Source organism: Mobula hypostoma, chromosome 26 (assembly GCF_963921235.1).
Source record: "Mobula hypostoma chromosome 26, sMobHyp1.1, whole genome shotgun sequence".
In the NCBI taxonomy this organism is placed as follows: domain Eukaryota; kingdom Metazoa; phylum Chordata; class Chondrichthyes; order Myliobatiformes; family Myliobatidae; genus Mobula; species Mobula hypostoma.
This window is the reverse complement of record NC_086122.1, coordinates 14,553,372-14,576,479: the sequence shown is the minus strand read 5'-3', so window position 1 is coordinate 14,576,479 and position 23,108 is coordinate 14,553,372. Positions and strand designations below refer to the sequence as shown.

Sequence of the window (23,108 nt, the reverse complement as noted above, 5' to 3'; positions counted from 1 at the left end):
TTACTGCAGTCCTGTCATGAGATCAAATGGTCATTTAACAATCTGCAATTTATGTGACTTAGTGCATCCTTAGAGAATAAACTGGTTATTTTTTGTGCAGTCTTGCTTTTTCATAAAATGCTTCCAAATGTCTAAAATAAGAAGAGCTGCAGAACAAATTTATTTATTAACAGATGGTTAACATTAATAAAGGGTTACAGCAGAAAATTGTGTACATAAAGCATTTGTCTTCGTCACAGAGGCAACAGATTAAAGCACTTTTACGTTAGAACTCAGAATGCCAACCGTGGGCAATCGTGGGCAATAAAAAAATACTCCAGGTCCCTTATTCCCTGGGAAAAAACTCAGGGAATTATGTGTTTCCTGAGTTATTCCACACAAGGAATAAAAGTTACATATTGTGAAACAAATACTACAGGAAGGCTTTCTTTAAGATCTTTAATATATCCTGGAGTATATATTAAGTAATCAAGTTTATACCTTCTCTATTAAGTTAAATCCTGATTCTAAATTGGGTTTAGCAAATTACATAGTAACTAGGGGGTTCTATAATTATTAGAATGCATGAACAGGTAGCACTAGCTGCTCACTGCTCCAGAAACTCGGCCTCAATCCTGACCTCCAGTGCCATTGTTCTTCTGGCAACTGTGTGGCTTTCCTCCCCAAGTCATGCTGGTTGGTAGGTTAATTGGCCAGTATAAATTACAATTTGTGCATAGTGGATAGGAGGAGAATCAGGGCAGGGGTAAAGGTCATGATAAGAGAAAAGGTTAGAGGGAAAGAAGTAGGGAAATGAGATTTTTCTGAAGGTGTGCATAAAATTGATGGGCGGAATGGCTCCCCTCCATATCATGAAGAACTAAGAGGACTTAGAGCTCTCTATAAAATTACATCAGATTTTAAAAGGGCATAAATAAGAAGATGCTGGAAACACTCAGCAGATCAGGGAGACTCCTTGGAGAAGAAATAGATTTAATGTTTTGCTTTGAAGGCTCTCATTCATTACATGTTACATTCGGACCAATGTGTTTTCTTTGTAATGCACTTCAGCCTTTACATGCCTGGCGAGGGTTCCATGCCATCATTTCTCGAATCACACTGAAGCAGTCATTATTCATGATCACCTTATATTTGTTTTTGTCCTGAGCCAAGAACAAGAACATTTGTCTGCTAAATGTTAAAGCACAGGAGATTAAACTACAGGCAATGGTGTGTATGAGTAATTTAAATATAATTACCTTGTTTGTTAGGTTGTCTTAAGGAACAGAACTAATTCGGAACATCATTTAAGTAAATTATTTCATTGTCTGGATTCTGGAGGTGTCTTGTTATTTGATTATAAACTTGAAGTATTTCTTCAAATGAGAACATAAGGGGGTTAGAAATCTCTTCTCAGTTGCTAGCTTTAAATACGCTATTTTATTTTAAGGCATCCGTTAGTCTTGCGAGACCATGGATCTGCGCCTGGAAAGTCTTCACTCTCCAGGGCGCAGGCCTGGGCAAGGTTGTATGGAATACCAGCAGTTGCCAAAGTTGCAAGTCTCCCCTCTCCACGACATCAATGTTGTCCAAGGGAAGGGCATTAGGACCCATACAGCTTGGCACTGGTGCCATCCCAGAGCAATGTGTGATTAAGTGCCTTGCTCAAGGACACAACATGTTCCATCAGCTGGGGCTCGAACTCACGACCTTCAGGTTGCTAGTCCAATGCCTTAACCACTTGGCCACACAACAAACACGCTATAGAGAAGATAATATACATTGTACTCCACTTTGAAATCTGGTGGCATTTATTCTGCACACCTCCCTCATTGCATATTTAACTCAAACCAAAAATGAAATTCTGCCCAAACGATCTTTGGAAATAGGGCTAAAGTGATAAAGTTAACTACTTTCATACATTGACCTGCTGAGACATGATTCAATTACCTGCTGAAGGGTCTTGGCCTGAAATGTCGACTATACTCTTTTCCATAGAAACATTGACTACACTCTTCCCTGCCCTGCTGAGGTCCTTCAGCATTTTGTGTGTGCTGCCTGGTTTGTAGGTTAATTGGTCATCATAAATTTCCCTATGATTAGACATTGTCATGTGATTAAACTAGTGCTAGGTAGAGGGGTTGATGGGCAATGTGGCTCATTAGACCAGATGTGCCTGTTTATCTAAATCAAAAAAAAAGTTAACCCCTTGATTCGTACTTGAGCTCATTTTTTTGAATGCAGACTGTTCAGAATGAAAATAATATGCTGGCATTTATTGTGTACAGTTCAGTACAAGATTAGAGATTAGAACTGCCTTATTGTAATCACATTGACACTGGTGAAAGGCCGCTTCTGGAATATTATCTGCAGGTTTGTTCAGTTACCCTACCTAAAAAATGGGTAGAGAGAGGACAATGATGGTTCACCAAATCGATGATTAGGGTGATGGCTGATTTTTATTGAGAAAGAACAGGCCAAGCTTTTACACTATGGTTTACAAGAAAGAGACAGTATGTTATTAAAGTACAATTCTTACATGGACTGTATCCCCAATTTGGGATGTCTTGAACCAGGGGTCAAGATGGGATAAAATTACTTCATTCCAAAGGGTGAGGTATCTTTGCAATTGTCCTCTTAAGAGGGTTGTTGAGTTTCAGTAGCTGAATAAACTCAAGGAAGAAATCAAAGGTTTTTGGACATAATGGCTATCAAGAGATATACAAGATTAGTGATGAAATAATAGACCAACCATGGTGTTGCTGAACGCGAGAACAAATATCAAAGACTGAATTGCCTTCTCTGGCTTGGTTCTTACATTCGAATGGAGTACACTGATATTCCTGCTACAGACCTGGGATTGCTTTCCTGTTCAACACACTGCACCAGTATTTCAGTGAGTTCAGAATGCAAAATACAGTTAAGAAAGAGAAAGTTAGTTGAAGAAGAAGAACAAAGGGAAGATGAAGGATTGAGAGGACAACAATAGATTTAATGATTGGGCATGTGAATTAACTAAAAAATTGATGAGTAAGTTCTGTCATTCTTACCAGTAAGAACAACTGGAAAGAAAATAAATTTGTAACTTCAACAATGAAAAGTTTTAGTACATATCAAAAATCCTAATAACTACCATAACCTACCTCCAAGCCAATTGCTCCTAGTTTTGACAGTGATGGCATGAGGTCTGACGATCAATTCAACTATCAAGAGGAAGACTGGTCTTTTGTTTTGTGTCGCTTATATGCCTGGCATGAGAATCCCATGACAGACACTCTGCCCTGACCTCTGCCACAGTAAGAGTTTATCAAGATAACAGAGGGAAAAAAATCAGAGTTCTTTGGGAATGAACAAAACCTTACATAAAAGGTGGAAGAAGCACATACGTTATGAACTGTCATCTATCCTTCCTATCAGGCTTCCTCTACTCCATCTGTAATTGAGTCCTCTGATCTGACATTAACTTCACCAGAACCCTGAGGACCAATAGAACCAGGGCCCAAGCAGATTGTCCTCAATCCCAAGAGGCTGCTTAACAATTAAGAAAGAGGTGGTGAAGAAGTCAAAAATTAGGCCCAAATATTTATGAGGATAGTTTGACTCTATCTATTGGATAATTTGAAATCTGTTCATTTTGATTTCGCAAACTTCTCATTCAGGGTCACTCATTCATGCACACTGTACACAAATAGAAAACTATCAACAGGGTTAAGTTATTGAGCTAAATTGCTGAGGTCATAGTTGATCAAGTTTTGCCCCTGATCCTTCATTAAATCTGGCTAATAAAATCCATCAACCTCAAACCTAAAACCAATAAAAGAATTGCAAAAGAAAAAAAAAATCCAAACTACCTTTTTTAAGATGGTAAGGTATTCAGGACGAAAGCGGGAAATAATCAGTCCTGTAACAAGGTCTCGGCCAAAAATATTAGCTGTTTACTCTTTTCCATAGATGCTGTCTGGCCTGCTGAGATCCTCCAGCATTTTGTGTGTATTCCTTTGGATTTCCAGCATCTGCAGATTTTCTTGTGTTCACTTAAAACTGGTATGGCTCAGCAAGTGCAAAATGTGAAAGGAACAATAGCAAATAAATTTCAATCTAGCTAAGTGGGAGGCAATGCATTTTGGAAAGTCTCACCATATGCTATGAATAGTAGAAGATTGGGGAGTGTCATGGAACAGAGGGGCCTAGGAGTATATATATAGTTCTTTGAAAGTAGTGTCACAGCAGTGTTCATTGAAAAATGGCGAAAAAGGCATTTAACAAGCTGGCCAACATCATTGAGTAAACGAGTTCAGAAGTTTTGTTGCAGATTCACAAGTCATTGGTGAAGCCATGCTTGAAGTGCTGTGTACAGTTTTGGTCACCCTGTTATCGGAAAGATGCGGTTAAACTGGAAAAAGTGCAGAAAAGATTTATGAGGATGTTGCCAGGACTAGAAGTCCTGAGTTGTAAGGAGAGGTTGGTCAGACCAGGTCTTTATTCTTTGGAACAAAGAAGAAAGAGGGGTGATATTGTAGAAGAGTTTAAAACTTACTGTATGACAGGCATAAATCAGATAGATGGTAGCAGTCTGTTTTCCAGGGTAGGGAAGTCCAAAGCTAGTGGGCATAGGTTTAACATGAGAGGAGAAATATGTAAAAGGGTTCCAAGGGACAAGTTTTTCACAGAAAGGGTGATGAGTATATGGAATGAGCTGACAGAGGAAGTGTTTGAGGCAGGTACATTTGGGTAGGGGATAGAGTGAGGTTGGAGGGTAATTGGATGGTTGGGGTTCAGGAGGACATGGGCCAAACAGGAACTGGGACCAGATGTGTGGGCATGGACTGGTTAAACTGAAATTTATATATCTGTGCTCAATTGCTCTGTGGCTCTGTAACAGAGATATTTTGACAAACATTTAGTAAAAGGAGTTGGAGGACAGTTGTACAGAGCATGAACACCATCATAACCAGTTCTATGCATGTTTGTAGGTCAAAATTTTACTACCGTAACTATGGAGCAAAACTGGATGTGATTTGTCTTGCCTTCCTGTGGGGAAAGTACTGTTTGCTTTAAGCTACAGAGCAATATCAGGAGAATATCCAAAGTGTCCTTTCTTTAAATATTGGCACACTCCCTGTGACTTCTTACAAACAATGACAGAATCCCAATTACACCCCAGAACATAGTGATTTTGTCCATCAAGTGTATGTGGCATTCTTCATAAAGCAATTCAAAACAGTACCAGCATCACAAAACTTCCATCTAACAAAACATAGAAAACTATTTTAATCTTCATCAATTCTCTTGCTATTTTTATCCATTTTTACCACTTTGTGATGATTTAAAATTGATAAACCCCGAAGTCTAATTTTCCAGTTGAAGAGATCCATCAAAATTCTTCATTTAAAAACATTTAGTTCATCCAGCCCTGGCATCTCATAGCTGGTATCAGTCAGATAAACATCTGCTGTACACTTTATGAAGAATTGTACTGAATATCTAACACATTCATCCCATCAAGCTCTTGTCGTTAGTCCTCTAACAAATAAGCCCCAGTTCCTATTTTGCCTCTTTCCAATCTAGTTTTCCATGGATGTGTTTGCACTATTCCTTTCATTCACTCTTTGTTAAGGTAGGCTCCACATTCTCACTGCACTGAGTATATGTTTCTTGATTTTATATTTCTTAGTGAGTATCTTATGATGATCCCTGGTGATAGCACAGGACAGTTAACATCTTAGTCCACGTGTATTTTTTTAACTCTGATGATGACTTACAGTACTGTACAAAAGTCTCACACATATATAAATAGTTAGGGTTCCTAGGACTTTTGCACAATCCTGTAGCAATTTTATGTATTGCACTGTACTGCTGCCACAGTGAGTGATGATATATGTCACATATGTGAGTGATGATAAACCTGATTCTGATATGGGTCTCTATTGTGGACTGGGAGTGGGAAGGGGGCAGGGAGAGGGGAGAGAGTGGGAAGCACCAGAAAGGCATTCTGTAATGATCAATAAACCAAAAGTTTGGAATCAAAGGACCTTGCCTGGTGTCTCTGGTGTCACCTGTGCCATCCCCAGCCCCTGGTATTCCTCCGCCACCTGTCCCACACCCTTCCCACAGCACCTCATCCTCACCATTCCCAAATCCTTTGCTCCTGCCAGATTCTAAGATTTTTGCGCAGTACTGTGTATGCTCTTCCTTGTGTTTTTATTTTGTCCCTTCACTGTGTTTTCATGGATTCACCGTGATTTCTCTAATAAAGTGATTCATTGTTTTAAGCTGTCTAGAAGCAACAGATATAATGTACTATTTAATCACCAGAGAGAGAAAAGAAAAAGATCACAAGGAATATGAAATTCTTGAGATGTGTTCAGCTCAAAGTCTGCAGGAACAAACAGACTGTGAAACTACTGCTTTTCATATCATTGTCAACAGGCATCTACATCTGCCTGACAAAAGATTAATCAGACTCCTATATGAATTCTATTGATGTTAGGCAGATAATTTTTCAGAAACACGTTCCCAATTAAAAAGGAGACAGACAAAGGGAGTTAATGAGAATGCATGTTATGTAGTTGATAGGATATGCACAAATTATGATGCCTCAGAGAATATTGAGTGTACGCGTCTTTGTGCATGGAACTGAGAATTTGTGGAAAATAGCTGATTGATACACTGACTAGATTATTGAGACTATGTGTGTAAATAGCTTAGAGTATACCGTGGCATCCTAGGTTCCTATTATTGACATAGAGATTGGGTAGTTGTAAATGAAGGTAAGAAAAGATTGAAATGTACCTATCTAGGTTGCATTGCATGCCCATCAGAGACTTAGAACCAGGTGCCTTAATCTAACCTTTCTTTAATGGCTGTATCATTTAATGCAGACTTTTGCAATTAATTCCTTGGAATCCAACTGCATTCCAAGTTTTTATTATCCACATTTTCTTCATAAAGAGCAAAATAGGTGTTTGAAGAATCCCTTTTTGGAATCATTAACCACATGAACTGTCACACTGCTAGGTCAAGAACGGAATGTATAATGGGAGGCATGGCAACATAGTTGTTGGTGTAATGCTATTACAGCTCTAGTGACGCTGGTTCAGTTCTGCTGCTGGCTGTTAGGAGTTTATATGTGCTTCCTGTGACTGCGTAGGTTTCCTCTAGGTGCTCCAGTTTCTTCCCTTAGACTAAGGACGTACGGGTTAGTAGGTTATTTGTTGGTATGGGTGTAATTGGGTAGTGAGGGCTTGTTAGACTGGAAGGGCCTGTTACCATCCTGTACCTATAAATGAAAAGAAAAATCAGTGGAAAATGCACCAATATGTAAAGTCTGAGTGTGTTCTGTTATATGTTCATGATTGGGAACTTTGGCATGGTAAGACTTTTAGGATTTACAGATAGTAGTTTGAAATGGCGAGTGGCCATTTTACTCAACTACTGAGGCTGGGACCCCTGAGGGTTTTTGTGTTTCCCAGGTGTGGGGGAATCCATCAGATACAGCAAGGTGGCCACTGTCTGTAGCCGAAGGTAAATGGGATCACTGTGCTAATTGTGGCCAGGAAGAGCAAGGGTTCTTTTACCTAGCTCCCTGTGCCTCAACTTCCTCTACCAGGCATTAATCCCAGAATAGCCACACGTCCACCATCCTTCCCAATCTTCTGAAATGCTTTCTTCCTTGGCTCTTAGACGGACTCTCTTTTGGGGTGTAAGGAAGATGGATTCCCACAACTTGCAGATTTTTGTTCAACACTACACCCTAAACTCCTTCCCTGGCCTATCTCAGTAAATCTCTGTTGTCGTCTTTTATGCAGGTGGGAACCTGGGACCCAGTCAACGGCTTAAACATCACCGAGGTATCCAGAAGCAGAGGATCTAACATAACTGACTCACTGACCAACCGCTCACTGATTGTGACAACAATCCTGGTAGGTGACACTGTTGCAGATCTCCTCTTTCACCTGACTGGCTGGAATTTGAAGCAGAGTTTCACACTGCTGGCCTTCACTACCAAACTGGAATCGAAAATGGGTTTTAAAATCCCACTGGCAGGATACGAATCTTCATTTAATTGTAGGCTTTTTAAACTCTAACGCTTCCAAATATGTGATTAATATTTTCCTCGATCAGCTTTAAATAGTGATCATTCAGTCCATCATTCAAGAATCTTGTCAATTTCAATGACATTTGAAATAATAAAATATTATGAAAATGATTCAATAACCATACAAAGTTTACACTGATACTTAATAAATTGTCCTATGGTAAGCAAGTAGAAATCACTACCACTAGAATTACTCTCTCTGCAAACTGCATCATGTACTTTTAAATCGACTTAATGAACTGCATCTTCCAGAATCTTCTGACTTAACAGACTTAACTCTCAAGCAAGCAGGTATGGCACTTTTAAGCAGATGCAGGTTCATTGCCATGGTTGGAAGTGAGGCAGGAGGAGTCGGGGTGGGGGGGGGGGTGGGGTGTCTCCAAACCAAGCTGAAACACAAAGGAATAAGACCCTTCTTTACCCAGCATCTTGTTAGCAAATTTGCAGTCTCTAGAGAGCAAAATTGAGAACAAAATCTTACCAGAGGGCAAGAATACTGAATCGGAGGGAAATGAGATTGTTGTGTTCTATGTGTAGTTGAGACGTGACTTACTCCCAGCACACCAGATACGGCGATCAGACCCGAATGTTTCTCGATTCAAAGGATGAACTGAACTATTAATTCAGAGAAGGCAAATGGAGGAGCTGGGCGTTTCATGGTAAACTCCCAATGGTACTCTGATGTGGTGGTTTTGTTGACCTCATGTTCCCCCAACCTTGAACACCAAATGGTCAAATGCCATGCATCCTATTTACCTCGGGAGTTCTCCGCCACAATCCTGACCACAGTTTACATGCCATCATCTGCCAATTATGATCAAGCACTTGAAACACTGCATGATATTGTTTCCAAACAAGAAACAGTTTGTTCTCGCAAATACGTGAAAATCTGCAGATGCTGGAATTTCAAGCAACACACATAAAAGTTGCTGGTGAACGCAGCAGGCCAGGCAGCATCTCTAGGAAGAGGTACAGTCAAGAGGGACTGTACCTCTTCCTATAGATGCTGCTTGGCCTGCTGCGTTTACCAGCAACTTCTATGTGTGTTGCCAACAGGTTACCCTGAAGCATTTCAAATCATAGTCATTGATTCAACCAGGCTTGTTTGAAGAAAACTCTGCCCGATTACCATCAGCGTATAACCTGTAGCACCAGAGGTCCCAACACACTAGACCACTATTATATTGTTGTACTAAGATAAGGAATGCCTATAGTTCCATGCCCAGACCGCATTTTTGGGAAAGCTGATCACTTGGCTGCCCTTCTCCTATCTGCATACAGGCAGAGACTAAAGAGCAAAGCTACAGACATTAGGACAACAAATAGGAGGTCGTGGGAGGCAGAGGCAGTGGAGTGTCTATGGGATTGCTTTGAGTCCATATTCAAGGACTCATCTGTGGATCTGGGTGACTACACCATGGTTATCATGGACTTTAAAAACAGTTGTAGAAGAGTGCGTCACCACAAAATCCTTCTGCATCTTCTCCAAGCAGAAGCCCTGGATGAACGATGAGATCCACAATCTGCTGCGGGCAGAGCAGAGGTGTTGAAGCCTGGTGATCAAAAAAGTTACAAGGGGTCCAGGTATGATGTCTGGAAACCCGCCCCATGAGGAAATCGCAATTATATACAGACAACAACAGGGCTTTGCTTCCAGATGAGCTCAGTGCTTTCTATGCTCACTTTGACCATCAAAACATGGAGGAACTATCACAAACTCCCACAGCCCCTGATGATCCTGTGATTTCAGTCTCCGAGGCCAATGTATGAGTAGCCTTTTGTGGGGGGGGGGGGCGGGGGGGAGGTGTGGGAGGGTGGAGGTGAGCTTACAAAATTATTCTGGCTCAGACAGGTTGCTTGGCCAAGTACTAGAGACCTGTGCTGATCAGCTTGCTGGGGTGTTCTCTGAGATCTTTAAATTTTCACTTTGGCAGTCTGAGGTACCCAGCTGCGTTAAGCAGGTTTCAATTATACCGGTGCCTAAGGAAAATGTGGTAACGTGTCTCAATGCCTATCATCCAGTAATACTTACATCCATAGTGTCACGTGTCTAGCAACAACGAATATGAAATTGAGTCAGGTTATATAAACAAACAACGATATTTATTAACCTCTGCTCAGAACATCGAAAAGTAAACGAATGACTAACTTAACCGGAAGTTAACAGTTAGGCGTCTATATCGAACAAACAGTCAAACTTATAAACTGTTCTTAATGAATTCTGATCCAAGCACAGACTTAAAGTGGTTAATTCAAAAGTCCATGTGATGTATACAATCATTAAGGAGAGACTGCCCCAAAACAACGATTTCTTCGAAGCAATGACGAATCTGTCGATCTCAGCTGAGAGATGCCTTGTCCAAAGGAATCACGAAGAAATAGAGGAACTGACCTTTTGACTGGAGGGTGGTCACTACAGAAACCTTCCCGCCCTGGCAGGGGTTTTACTCAAACGTGCATGCCACAATTCCCGACCGAAGATTAAAAAGGTCGATCATCCCCAAGAAGCTGAGCGACATTAACGTTACCCCATCCTTTGCTCAGATAACTCTGGTAATGTCTTCACTCTCCAATACTAGACTGTAAAGGTAAAGCAAAGGCGCAACAAACAAAAACTGGCAGCAATTGGCGAAACTGCCGGCCACAACGTTACATTTAAAATAAGAAATGAGAACTGCGTCACCGTGACGGGCTTTTTCTTTTATACCACACCATCACGTGACATCACATCACCCCATTATCACAAGACCATTACATCATGCTCACAGGATATGAAACAATAGTAATGAAGCATTTTGGGAGGCTGATGATGATAAGTATCAACTCCTGCCTGAGAAGAGACTTGGATCCAGTCCAATTTGCCTACTGAAACAAAAGGTCCACAGTAGGTGCCAACTCATTGGCTCTTCACATAATCTGGAACATCTGGACAGCAAAGATGCATACATTCAGTACCGTCACCAATTAAAACTAATCAATAAGATTCAAGACCTTGGCCTCAATAACTCTTTGTGCAATTGGATCCTCGATTTCCTCACTTGCAGACCGCAGTCAGTTCAGATATGCAACAACAATCTCCATTAGCATAGGTGCACCTCAAGCGAGTGTACATAGCCCCCTGCTCTACTCGCTTTGTACTTATGACGGTTAAACACAGTTCCAAATTCATATTTAAGTTATTTGATGATTTCCTCTGTCATTGGCCAATTCAAAGGTGGCGGTGAATTAGCATTTTGGAGGGAGATTAATATTCTGGCTGAGTGGTGCCACAGCAACAACCTCTTACTCAATGTCAGCAAGACTTCAGAAGAAGGAAACCAGAGGTCCATGAGCTGGTCCTTATCAGAGGATCAGAGGTGGAGAGGGTCAGCAACTTTAAATTCTTGGCTGTTATCATTTGGGAGGATCTGCCCTGGGCTCAGAACGTAAGTGCAATTACTAAGAAAGTATGGCAGCGCCTCTACTTCTTTAGGAATTCACAAATGTACAGCATGACGAATAAACTCTTCTTGGGCTTCCAGCCAAGTACTGGTATATGGAAACATATAACCTTTGTTTCGATGACAAACTCTGCTGTCTTCATCAGGGATGAAACCTGGGCATGTCTAGTCCGGTGGTATTTATACCCCCGTGCTCCGTCCCTCCTGATTGATTAGTCCTCATCCAATCCGGTTTCCGCTTGATGTACGAAGCCAGCATCAAGAAGCACAGGAGGTGTATCTGCTTGAGTTACCCAGAGGAATCAGCGGGAGCAGAACATTGCATTCACTTTGGCCATAGGATTGACTTCGACTGCACAGAACTAGTGTGCCACGCCAATGGCTTTCGGGGCCACCTGGTATAGAAAGCTAAGGAAATAAAACTAGAGGAAAATAATTTTAACAAAGACAAAGATCTCACTCTGAGTAAGAATTGGAATTTGATTGTAAACATGGTGGGAGAGTGGATGAGGTCTAACCAGTCAGGAGGGACCACCAGACTAGACATGCCCAGGCATCGTCCTTGATGAAGGTGACTAGTTTATAATCGAAACATCAACTATAATCGATACCTGTACCTGGCTGGAAGCCTGAGAAGAGGTTATTTGTCATATATGCCACGAAAGCACTAGATCATTATTCAATATGACATCTAAAACTTTGACAAACTTTTATAAATGTCTACTGACTGGGTGCTTCACAGCTTGGTATGGAAACACTAATGCCCTTGAACAGAAAATCCTACTAAAAGTAGTGGATACAGCCCAGTCTGTCCTGGGTAAAGTCCTCCCCATCATTGAGCACGTGTACTCAAAGCATTGTTACAGGAAAGCAGCATCTTTCATTAGGGACTCTACCACCCAGCTCATGCTCTGTTCTTGCTGCTGCCATCAGGAGGAAGGTACAGGAGTCTCAGGACTCACACCACCAGGTTCAGGAACAGTTATTACCTCTCAACCATCAGGCTCTCAAATCAGAGGGGTTAACTTCACTCAACTTCATTTGCCCCATCATTGAAGTGTTCGTACAATATATGGACTAACTTTCAAGGACTCTTCATCTCATGTTCTGAATATTTATTACTTATTCTTTACTATTATTATTATTATTTCTTTCTTTTTGTATTTGCACACTGGTTAAACATTGACCTTCATTGGTTCTATTATGGTTATTATTCCATTATGAAATCACTGAGTATGCCCACAAGAAAATGAATCTCAGGGTCGTATATGGTGACATATATGTACTTTGATAATAAATTTCCCTTTAACTTTGGAATCAATGGAAGCTGAATTGTTCCGCAATAAATCATTTAGTTCAGTATTCATTTCACAGGCTCATATAATTTCCACATAATCACTTTGGTCTCCCTTAGTAGAACAGAGCGAACCATGCTGAGATGAAGATTGAAGAGAGAAGTACAAATCACTATATATGTGTGATTGGAGTGTCATCCCCATTCAATATAATTTGTAATAGTTAGTCTGGATAGGAATTCTGCCTCTTTTATAGATCTGCAGAATACCATTTCCAGTAGAATGCTGTACATGCTTGATGAAAGACTTTTTTTCTTAATGACAAGATTCACATTTTAGCCTTTTTTACATGGATATTACAAGATGGTATGAGCTGGTACTCTGAAATACTCATTTAAATCTTTCCTCTGTCCTTGCCTCATATCCTGCAATATCATTTTCAATTATTTACCTGCTTGCTTTTGTCACGAGCCCTGGTAGAACATACCAGACTCTATCTAATTTCTCTTGCTTATCGCTTGTTCTTTAAAATTTAATTTTATTTTGCATGTTCTGGTTACCAATTCAGCTACCAACAGGAACATTTTCTCGATTTATTTTATGAAAGTCACCCATCATTTTGAGCACCTTGAGCACGTAATACTCTTAGATTTTTATTCCAAGGAAGAGACTCCAGTCCTACCATCTCTCTTCATAATATAATCCTTTGTTCCTTTTATAATCATAATGAATCTCCTTCATACTCCCTTACTCCCTTTATGGAATTCACCTACTTTAAAAGTAAGATGCACAAAACATGTACAATATTATGACTGCAGCTCCCAACTCACCATTGTTTTTTCTTGCTCTTTATGTTTTACTAATATATGTGTAAGTTGTCTCCTTTCCACCCTCCTTAGTGTAATTCTTTATAATTCCCCAACATCAAACTTGTCTACAAAATTGTCTATCTTGCAGAAGCCAATCATAGTTCATTTTCCCAACCATACATATTTGGTACTGTTTCTTTATGCCCAGGTGCATATTTAGTTTTTTTTAATGTTCCGGTGAATATGAGATAAAAGAAAATGGAGTAGGATAATGGATACATGGGCTATATTAAGGTGGCAGTTTCTCATGAGGCTTTATAAAACTCTGCTTAGGCCACATCTGGAGTATTGCATACAGATTTTGTAGGAAGGATGTTGAGGCTATAGGGAGGATACAGAAGAGGTTTACCAGGATGGTGCCTAGCTTAGAGCTCACGAGAGGCTGGACAAACTTGGGTTGTTTTCTCTGGAGCGCCAGAGGTTGAGGGGAGATCCCATAGAGGTTTACAAGATTATGAGAGCCATCGATAGAATGGACAGAGTGTATCTGTATCCCATGGTTGAAATGTCAAATACCAGAGGGCATGCATTGAAGGTGAGAGAGGGTAGGTTCAAAGGGGATGTGAGAGGTAAGTTTTTCTCAGAGAGTCATGGATGCCTGGTATGGTGGTAGAGGCAAATACATTAAAGGCTTTTAAGAGATGTTTCGATGTAAAGAAGTTGGAGGGATATGGACATAGTGTAGGTAGGAGAGATTAGTGTTTCGGTGTTCTTGATTTGCATTTTAGTTGGATTGGCACAACATTGTGGGCCAAATGGCCTGTTCCTGTGCTGTATTGTTCTATGTTTTATAAATCACCATTATGGGGATCAACAGACACAAGTGGGTTAATTATCTCACTCCCTACAAACTGACCCCCAAAGCCATGCTGCCAATTGTCATCAAACAATTCTCAGTAATTCTTAGGTAGAAAACAAGGGAGGAGGCATCATTAAGATCCCTTCACTGTTTTTATTGTCAAGTATAGATTGAGCTTTAATGTTCGAGTGATGGGAAATTTGAATAGAATATCTGGCTCTCAGAGAATGAAGCACTCCATACTGATAGGCCATAAGCACGTTCATAGGGGGCTGATAACACATAATTAACATTCACCCCACAGAAAGGCAACACTTAGAAAATCTGGCACATGACATTAAAGGGCAGAACACAACCTTCACTGAATAACACACCATCAACACTTTGGATCCCACCATTGACTCATAACTTAATTTGGAATAGCCACATAATTGATATGGTTAAAACAAATGAGGTCAGAGGCTGGCTCACTTGATTTAACACCATTTAAAAATTACCTGCTGGTGTGTGGAAATCACAACCATTGTCCAACATCATATAATAGTACAGCACTGGACAGGCAATTCAGCCCATGATGTTGTGCCAAATTTGATGATGTTTTACACAAAGTATCTTCTTGCTGTGTATCATCCACACCTCACAATTCTTTCACATTCATGTGTACGTCTAGATGCCTGTTAAACTCCACTAGACTTCTGGATTCTAATACCCCGCTAACTTATTCCAGACGCATACCAATCTTTGCGTTAAAAAAAAACTTACCCTCCTGAAAATCTACTCTATCTACACTGCTGGTGTATCATGGCACCAAAGAACACAATCTACAAATATTTCAATATGATTTATTCCACACCTTTCAGTCCAAGACGCTGGAAGGAGTGCAGTGGTCCTTGTCAATGCTCATCCAGGTATCTGCTTAGCAGAGGACTCTGTGCGTGTGGGCTGTTTTGAGAGATACAAACTGACTCAAATATTGACTGCTGCTGCATGATTGCCTTTGTTTTGCCCTAAACTCGTTAGTCACTCAGTATAAGGAGGTGTCTGCAAGCCAGTGGTGCAGGAATATGTAAGCTGGGTTTTTAATGCCACATGAAACAACATACAGTGTTGTATACTAGTTATACAGACCAATTAATTTTAATCGTGCATTGAGCTAGTACAAGGTAGATTGTGAGGACAAGAATCTAGCTTATACTAGGAACCATTCAATAGTCTTACAACAGTGGAATAAAAGCTCATCTTGTGCCTGGTGGCACACGTTTTTAGGCTTTTGTATCTTCTGCCTGGTGGGAGAGGGGAGTGTCCAGGGTGAGTTGAATCTTTATTAATCACTGAAGCTCAGTGTAGCTGCACAAAGCCTCAACTGGAAAAGGACACAGTCTAGTCACTTGTCATCACTGAGGGCATGGAACAAGTGTAACAGACCCTCAGACTCCTTAGTGATGTGATGTTGGTGATGTTAATCTACTCTGAATTAACATATTGAATTGATTGATGCAATGAATGAGGTCTTGATTGTATTTACTGTATATGTAATGAATAAAATATATTTTGGGAGTAAAAAAAAATCTACCATCTAGAAAGACAATGACAGCCTGTATGTGGAGATTTCATCTGGGTAAAAGAGTCTCCAGACTTCATGTTGTGTTTGTGTATAGTAGATTTTACATATCTCTGTTAATTCTTGCCAGTAGACGCAAAACTCAACTTAACTTCAAAAGCGTCCCTCTACTACCCTTTTACAGTTTGACAAGTAAGCCAGAGCCTGGTTAACAGTTTGATGCAGTGTTGAAGGAAAAGTTCAATTCAAATGACTATGTTGTCACCTGAGTACCGATGGACATGTACTCCTTGATGGCAACACCCATAATTTTCACCATTCTCATTTTGAGGGCAATGTGCCAATGGGTGGGGCTTTCCAATGTTTCAGTGCAGATTATATGTCCTTCTTCGTCACCAAGCAAGAAAGAAGTTAGTTAATGGAAGTTTTGCAATGCATCAGGATGAAATCACTGCCGCAAGAGTTGGCGGTGTAAGTCACACGTGGTAGGCTTCAAATGGTGGTAAGTGTGAGGGTATTATAAACATACAAATGGGAAAGTGGAGATGTGAGTTGTACGTATTGTTTGTGATTGATGGTGTATTCAGGGAGCAGTGTGAAAAACTGTGAGTGATTTAAAATCCTTGGAAATATTATGTTGAATCATCTAGTTGTTTAATTAATACAGGATTTTCAATTTCATAGGTGTTGATATATACTGTAGATACCTTTCAAATGTTGTCTTTCAGTATCCAATGGCTAAAATATTGAGAACAACTGGAACAACTTTCCTGAACTAGGGCAACCAGAGGAATCTTGTAAATTGGATCTGGGTGTAAACCAGTGGCTGATGTGTCCAAATTCAAAATTATGCCACTTAAAAAAAAGAATGAAAACACAATCATTTATTTTTCTGGTGAATATTGCAGTGAGTGTTTGAAAGATAATGCTTTTTGTACTTCTTTATACACATGGCATAGATATATCAGCAGAGAGAAATAGCTGAAATTCTTCAAAATGGTCTAAAAATTACATTTTAGAAGATATTGTAAATACAGTTTCTAGTTTGTCAACGCAGTATTTCTAAGATATATGATGTAGATTATTAAACCTTCTGCTCAGTTGGAAGTGTAGTTTTAACAGAGTGAAGAAAATATTTCACATATCCCTGAAGTAATCTACAGGCCATAAGCCTTTGAAATTGAGAGCACCCTCAGTGGAAAATGCTGGTGTGGAATCTATTATTTTTCTGAAGAGTTGCCTGAATAGGATGCCCTATTTATTTTCAGTATCAAATTTTCTATTACAATGTGAATTTGCAGTTAACAGATCTCATCAAATAAAATAGGGACACCTTCAGAGAAAAGTATATTGATTATAGTCATCATGGTGAGTGTGGTAGAGGTTACGGAGAAAACATCAATTCCAGTAATTTGGTAAAACACAATTCTGCTGCAAAGAGCCACGATTAATCTCTGTCTTAGTGAAATGTAATGCAGCAATAGGAAGGCAAGGTAATAATAAGCAGGTTAGCAACCTCAATAGAGTTTGACACGAATACAATTCGTGCACTGATTTATCTGATAGAATGAGAGGTGTTCTTCCAGTTGGTGGGTTGCTTTATCGATGAATCTAATGCATTCTTGCGAGGATTGTTTTAAAAAAGCTCTGAATTAAAACTTGAGCAATGAAAACCTCTCACAGAGAATGGTGGCTTCAACAGCAAGGTTGATGATAGAAGTGTTGAGGAACTATTATAATATAGTACCAAATTGTGAAGCTGAAGTCCATTCTTGCGTTATCTATATAACAGTGAACACAAATTCATTGCAACTGTTTGGACAAAGATGGGAATTTCACTGCTACTGAGAGATCCACAGTTGTGATATGCAATTATTCAGATTTGGAGTTTCTGGGAATGCAAGTTAGACCTCAAAGTTCAAAGTTCCAAGTACATGTATTATCAACGTATACAACCTTGAGATTTGTCTTCTTGCAGGCAGCCACAAAACAAAGAAACACAAAAGAATCCACTAGATACAAAAGAAGATCATGAAACACCCAGTGTGCAGAGAGAAAGAAAAGCAAACAGTAAAAGCAAGGAAACATCATTCAGAACTGAAGTTCACAAAGCCAGGCATCACTGCAGCCGATCCAGAAGTCGGCTAGCTGCAAGTCACCGCCTCAGTCCAGCACAGAGACGAGCAAACCCAGTGGAGCACTGAGCTGAACTGGATCATCCCTCACCTCTGACCCCGAAACCCTGACCATTTCAATGTGGCCCAGTTCTTAAATCATCCAAATCCTGGGGAGTTTCTCACTCTCTGCCACTCCGATACGCCCTTGAGCTCAGGCACGGCTGCTTCGATTCGGCCAGTACCCGACCTTTCCAATTTGGTTTGGCTCTTAGATCTTTCCTTGGCTTCACCTCACCTTGGCTGTGCCACATTGAGTTGCCTCCAAGTCTCCTCCAGCAACTCTGGCCCTGATAAGCTAGGCAGTGGCTATCACTTTTACTTTATCCTTACATGGGCTTCACTGCCACGGAAGTCAATGATCCTTCAAATACAAAGGAAGGACGAGGGCAGCTCAGTGACCTTTAAAGAGCGACCCTCAAGGACAGCTTCAGGTAACAGACATTAACAAGTTTAAATTAGCAAAGGCAGGCTTGCTGCTTTCATTGAATCATTGTTTGGTGATAGAATCATTAAATATAGTCATAGAATCCTGGTATGGTATGCAGTGTAGTGGTAAGCACAACGTTTACAGTACAGGTGATCCTGGTTCGATTCCCGCCACTGCCTGTAAGGAATTTGCACATTCTGCCCGCGACTGCATGAGTTTCCTTTGGCTGCTCCAGTTTCCTCCCACAGTCCAAAGACGTACTAGTTGGTAGGTTAATTGGTCATTGTAAATTGTTCCGTGATTAGGCTAGGGTTAAATTGGGGGAATTGCTGGGCGGAACAGCTCGAAGGGCTGGAAGGGCCTTTTCCGTGCTGTATCTCAATAAAAGAAAAAGATATAGTTAGGCCCTACTTCACACTGAGTCCACACCAACCATCAGCTACCAACACACGTTGTTTGGCGTAAATCATGTAATTTTATTCTCCTCAGTTTCTCATTAACTGTCCCCAGATTCTACCATTCATCTACACAGTAGGGGCAGTTCACAGTGGCTGGCCAATTAATTTACCAACCGGCTCTTAGAGTTGTAGCATAGAAACTTCGTTTGGCCCTTTTAGTCCATGCCAAACTGTAATGCTGCCGAGTCCCATTGGCCTGCACCTGGACCAAAGCTCTCCAGAACCCTTCCACCCACATACGTACTCAAATTCCTTTTAAATTTCTTTCATCCACCTCCTCTTCTTTGTGACGTGTGGGGAAACCGGATCACCATGAGGAAACCCATGTGGTCACAGGGAGGCCAAGCAGATCTCACACAGAAAGCAGCCAAGGTCAAAACTGAACCCCGGTCTGTGAAGCTGTGAGACAATGGCTATACTCCCTGCACCACTGGGCCAACTTGGTTTAAAAAAATAAAACTGGCTCTGATGAATTGAATTCAAAGATAGAATCGTGGATTATGCACTGAATCTGCACAGAGGAGGGAGGAGAAGATGGCGGCGTGACGCAGCGCGCGCGGCCGTTCCGAATGATATCGTATGTGTAACTAGGGGGCCGTGCACAATCCGGATTTGATGGAGGCAGCCGTGAGAAGCGCAGAGGAACATCTGGAGTAACTTCTGAAATGCCTGCTTCGCTGCCGCTGCTACTGTGCGATCGAGAATCTCCGGAGACAAAGGCCCCAAATCGTCGGCTTTGCGTATCACCTGTTGCCAGGGCCGGGGTCGAAGCGCTCGGCAGAGATAGTGCTCGGTGCTCGGTGTCGAATAGGTGGTCGGGGGCTCGGAGTTTTTCGGACGGACTCGGAGTCGGACTGTGGTTGGATGCTGCACCGGCAAGTTGGCGGTGCTGGAGGTTTACCATCTGCGTGAGATGATGGGACTTTCGAGAGACTTTGAGACTTTTACTGTGCCATGGTCTGTTCTTATCAAATTACGGTATTGCTTTGCACTGTTGTAACTATATGTTATAATTATGTGGTTTTTGTCAGTTTTTAAGTCGGTTTGTCATGTGTTTTTCGTGATATCATTCTGGAAAAACATTTTATCATTTCTTAATGCATGCATTACTAAATGACAATAAAAGAGGACTGCGTGTCCTCATAATCATAATCTATGCCAACTCATTCTAGGGCACTCAAAAATGGTTTCCCATCTTTGTAAAAGAATTGCAGATGAATTTTTGTACATCTTATTTTCCCATCATTGTTCTTTCTCTGTCTCCCTAAGAGGGAATGAATGGGCGAACCTTGAAAACCTTGGTCCACTCTGCTCCTGACGTGCCTGTAGGCAGCGAAATCCGGATTAACAGCTCTCTGCACCAAAACATTCTTTCTTACTTACTTTAAATCTGTTTCCTTGAATCGATTACAAAAGTAAAATGCTGGATTAAATAACATAACATAATGTCTTAAATGTTTATGAGCTAAATCATATGATCTCCTTAAGTGTTATTGAAGACTAAAGCCGGTCATGTTACCCCTTTCAGAAATGTTTGAGCTTACTCAAAACTGATGGACAGTGAGCCTGCACTCTCATTTTCTCTGAACATATGGGTAACAAAATACTGCTCTCACCCAACCTGAGAACAGCACCCTCGGCAGCCCCATACCAGCCACAGAGAATCAAATGAAACTCATTTATTAGAAAATGACAGATGTGTTGTTTGCAGTTTCCTACCCGTTGATACTGTTGGCTGGGAGTTAACTAGCAATTCGCCCTTGACTTTCTATTTCGTGTCTCAGACTTTAAAGCAACTGATTTCTCTTTAACAACTGTGAAGTCCTGTCTGAATCTTTGCATAAAGGAACAGTCTTTCCTCACCATTCTGGCTCAGAGTTCCTAATTGTTCTGGCAGCTTTCTCCTACCAGTGTCCACGCACTCAACTCTCTCAGCCATTACATCCAAAAAGACCCTGGGGTGACCTCCTCTGATAAAACTGCACATGACACTTCCATAAACATTAGAGATTGTACTGATGCTGGAAATACTCGCAAAGTGTTGAAGGAACTTATCAGGTCAGGAAACATCTATGGAGAGGAAGTAGTTTATGAAGCACCTCAGCTTGAAATGTCTACTGCTAATTCCTCACCGTAGATGCAGTCTGACCTGACATTTCTGGTTGTTTTCCAAACAAAGCTAAATTGTGAAAGTTTTATAAAATCATCTTCCCTTAAAGATCTTTATATTCATAGGTTTCGGATTCCAATGCAAGACTTTCATGTTTGACTTTGATCTCGGTTAGCAAGGTGAGGTGCTTCTTTGCATCTTTGCATGGGAGCCTATTTGCACTGATTGAATCTAATCAGAACTATTGTTCTGAATGTTCACCACACTATGGAATAAAGCAGCTTAATGATTTGTATCAAACCTTTGAATCTCTGTACATCCTATTTCAACATTCAGTTTTTGCATCTGCATACACAACTCATTATTTAGTTATCATTATTTCATCTTGAATGATTAAATTTGAAAGTCATTTCCATAGCCTCATAACATTCTGTGTGAAGAAATTTATGCTGTCCTCTGGATTAAATCTGAAATGATGTCTAATCTGCTATTCTATTATTATCCTCTCAATGGAAGGAATCACCTCCAACCTTACTATCTTACCATAATGTAAAACTCTTTTAATCTTTTAATACATTGCCCATAAACATAATTGCTTAAATAAAAATAATGATGGATATATTCTAACTGTTGTAGTTTTTTCAAATGGGCTGAGCCTAGCATAAAAAATATAGGTACTGGAGAAAAATAATTATAGTAAATGATTAAAATATGGTAGTTCCTGTTTGTTGTAGCCATTGGGTTGTTGTTATGGGTTCCATTTGTAAGGAATAAAATAATTAGATAAGACATGCATACTTTGGAATTTCCTTGATGAACTTTAGAGTTCACAGAAATATTATTAAGAATTCTCCTTCTTTATTCATGCACCTTAGATAGATAAATATTGCCATTTGATTCCACATCTCTGTGGAGTACAATCCATTACATTGATGGGTGCCTCAATATCCGCAGGTGAAATGTTTAACCCTATCTGCATTAATGTGGCTAAGTGGCTGTGTAGGCAGCTGTAGAGCAAGGAAGATAATTCTAGAAAGTAGCCAAGAGTCATATTCCACAGTGTCCACAGTGTGCAAAAACAAAATACTATAGGAACATACAAACTTTGGGGGAAAAAAAGAGGGAGAGAGGTATGCAGATCAGAGCAACAGTGGTGACCTTATTTCAAATTTCTATGTAGACTTGACAGGGTAGATGTTGAAATGTGGGAGATTCATGATCAAGAAGACCTAGCTGCAAAATACAGGACTGGTCACTTAAAAAAGAAGTTTTTGGAAATTCCTTCTCTGAGAAAGGTGGTGAATCTTTGGAATTCTTTGCCCCTGAAGGTGGTGGAGGCCATATCATTAAGATAAATTAATGGTGGTAATAGGTAAATATTTGAGAGATTGTTGAATTGAGGGTGAAATGGAACTACTAAAGACAAATTAAGGTCAGGGAAGTACAGCCATGATCATATTAAATGATGGGCAAGGCTTGAGAGGCTTGGGGGACTACTGCTGTTCCTATTTTCTGATGTTCTTGTGTTCTTCTGACAAGTGGCTTTTAATTATTCCAAGACCTACAGAGGTAATCATTATAATATAGAATAGAGAGTCCTTAAGCTCTAAGAAATGTTCAGGAACACTGATATGTGGGAGTTGCCTGTTTGTACATGATGTGGTTAGGTTGGTGACGACGGGGTTCAAGTGCTGGGTAGTTTCTAAGGTTTTATTTCCTCACCTAAAGTGTATCCAATTGTAAATGTGTTATTCCCTTAAACTGGCTTCATCCCTGAAATCTTATTGAAGTTTAGGGTGCCCAGCTGTAATTACTGAAATTGTGACTTTACAATACTAATAATTGTATCAAGCAGCTGATGTGAAGCTACAACTCAGCATGTCACAGAAACCAGC

The 23,108-nt window shown here is 40.4% G+C and overlaps 1 protein-coding gene across 3 annotated transcripts in view; it reads left to right on the top strand.

Moving 5' to 3' along the window:
* The window catches only part of LOC134338239 (glutamate receptor ionotropic, kainate 3-like), a 563,480-nt gene that overhangs the window by 250,961 nt on the left and 289,411 nt on the right, over nucleotides 1-23,108 (top strand). For all 3 annotated transcript variants that reach the window (XM_063033942.1, XM_063033943.1, XM_063033944.1), the window contains one exon: nucleotides 7,788-7,901. In XM_063033942.1, the coding sequence (XP_062890012.1) occupies nucleotides 7,788-7,901 (114 nt within the window). The remainder of the gene's footprint in view (nucleotides 1-7,787; nucleotides 7,902-23,108) is intronic.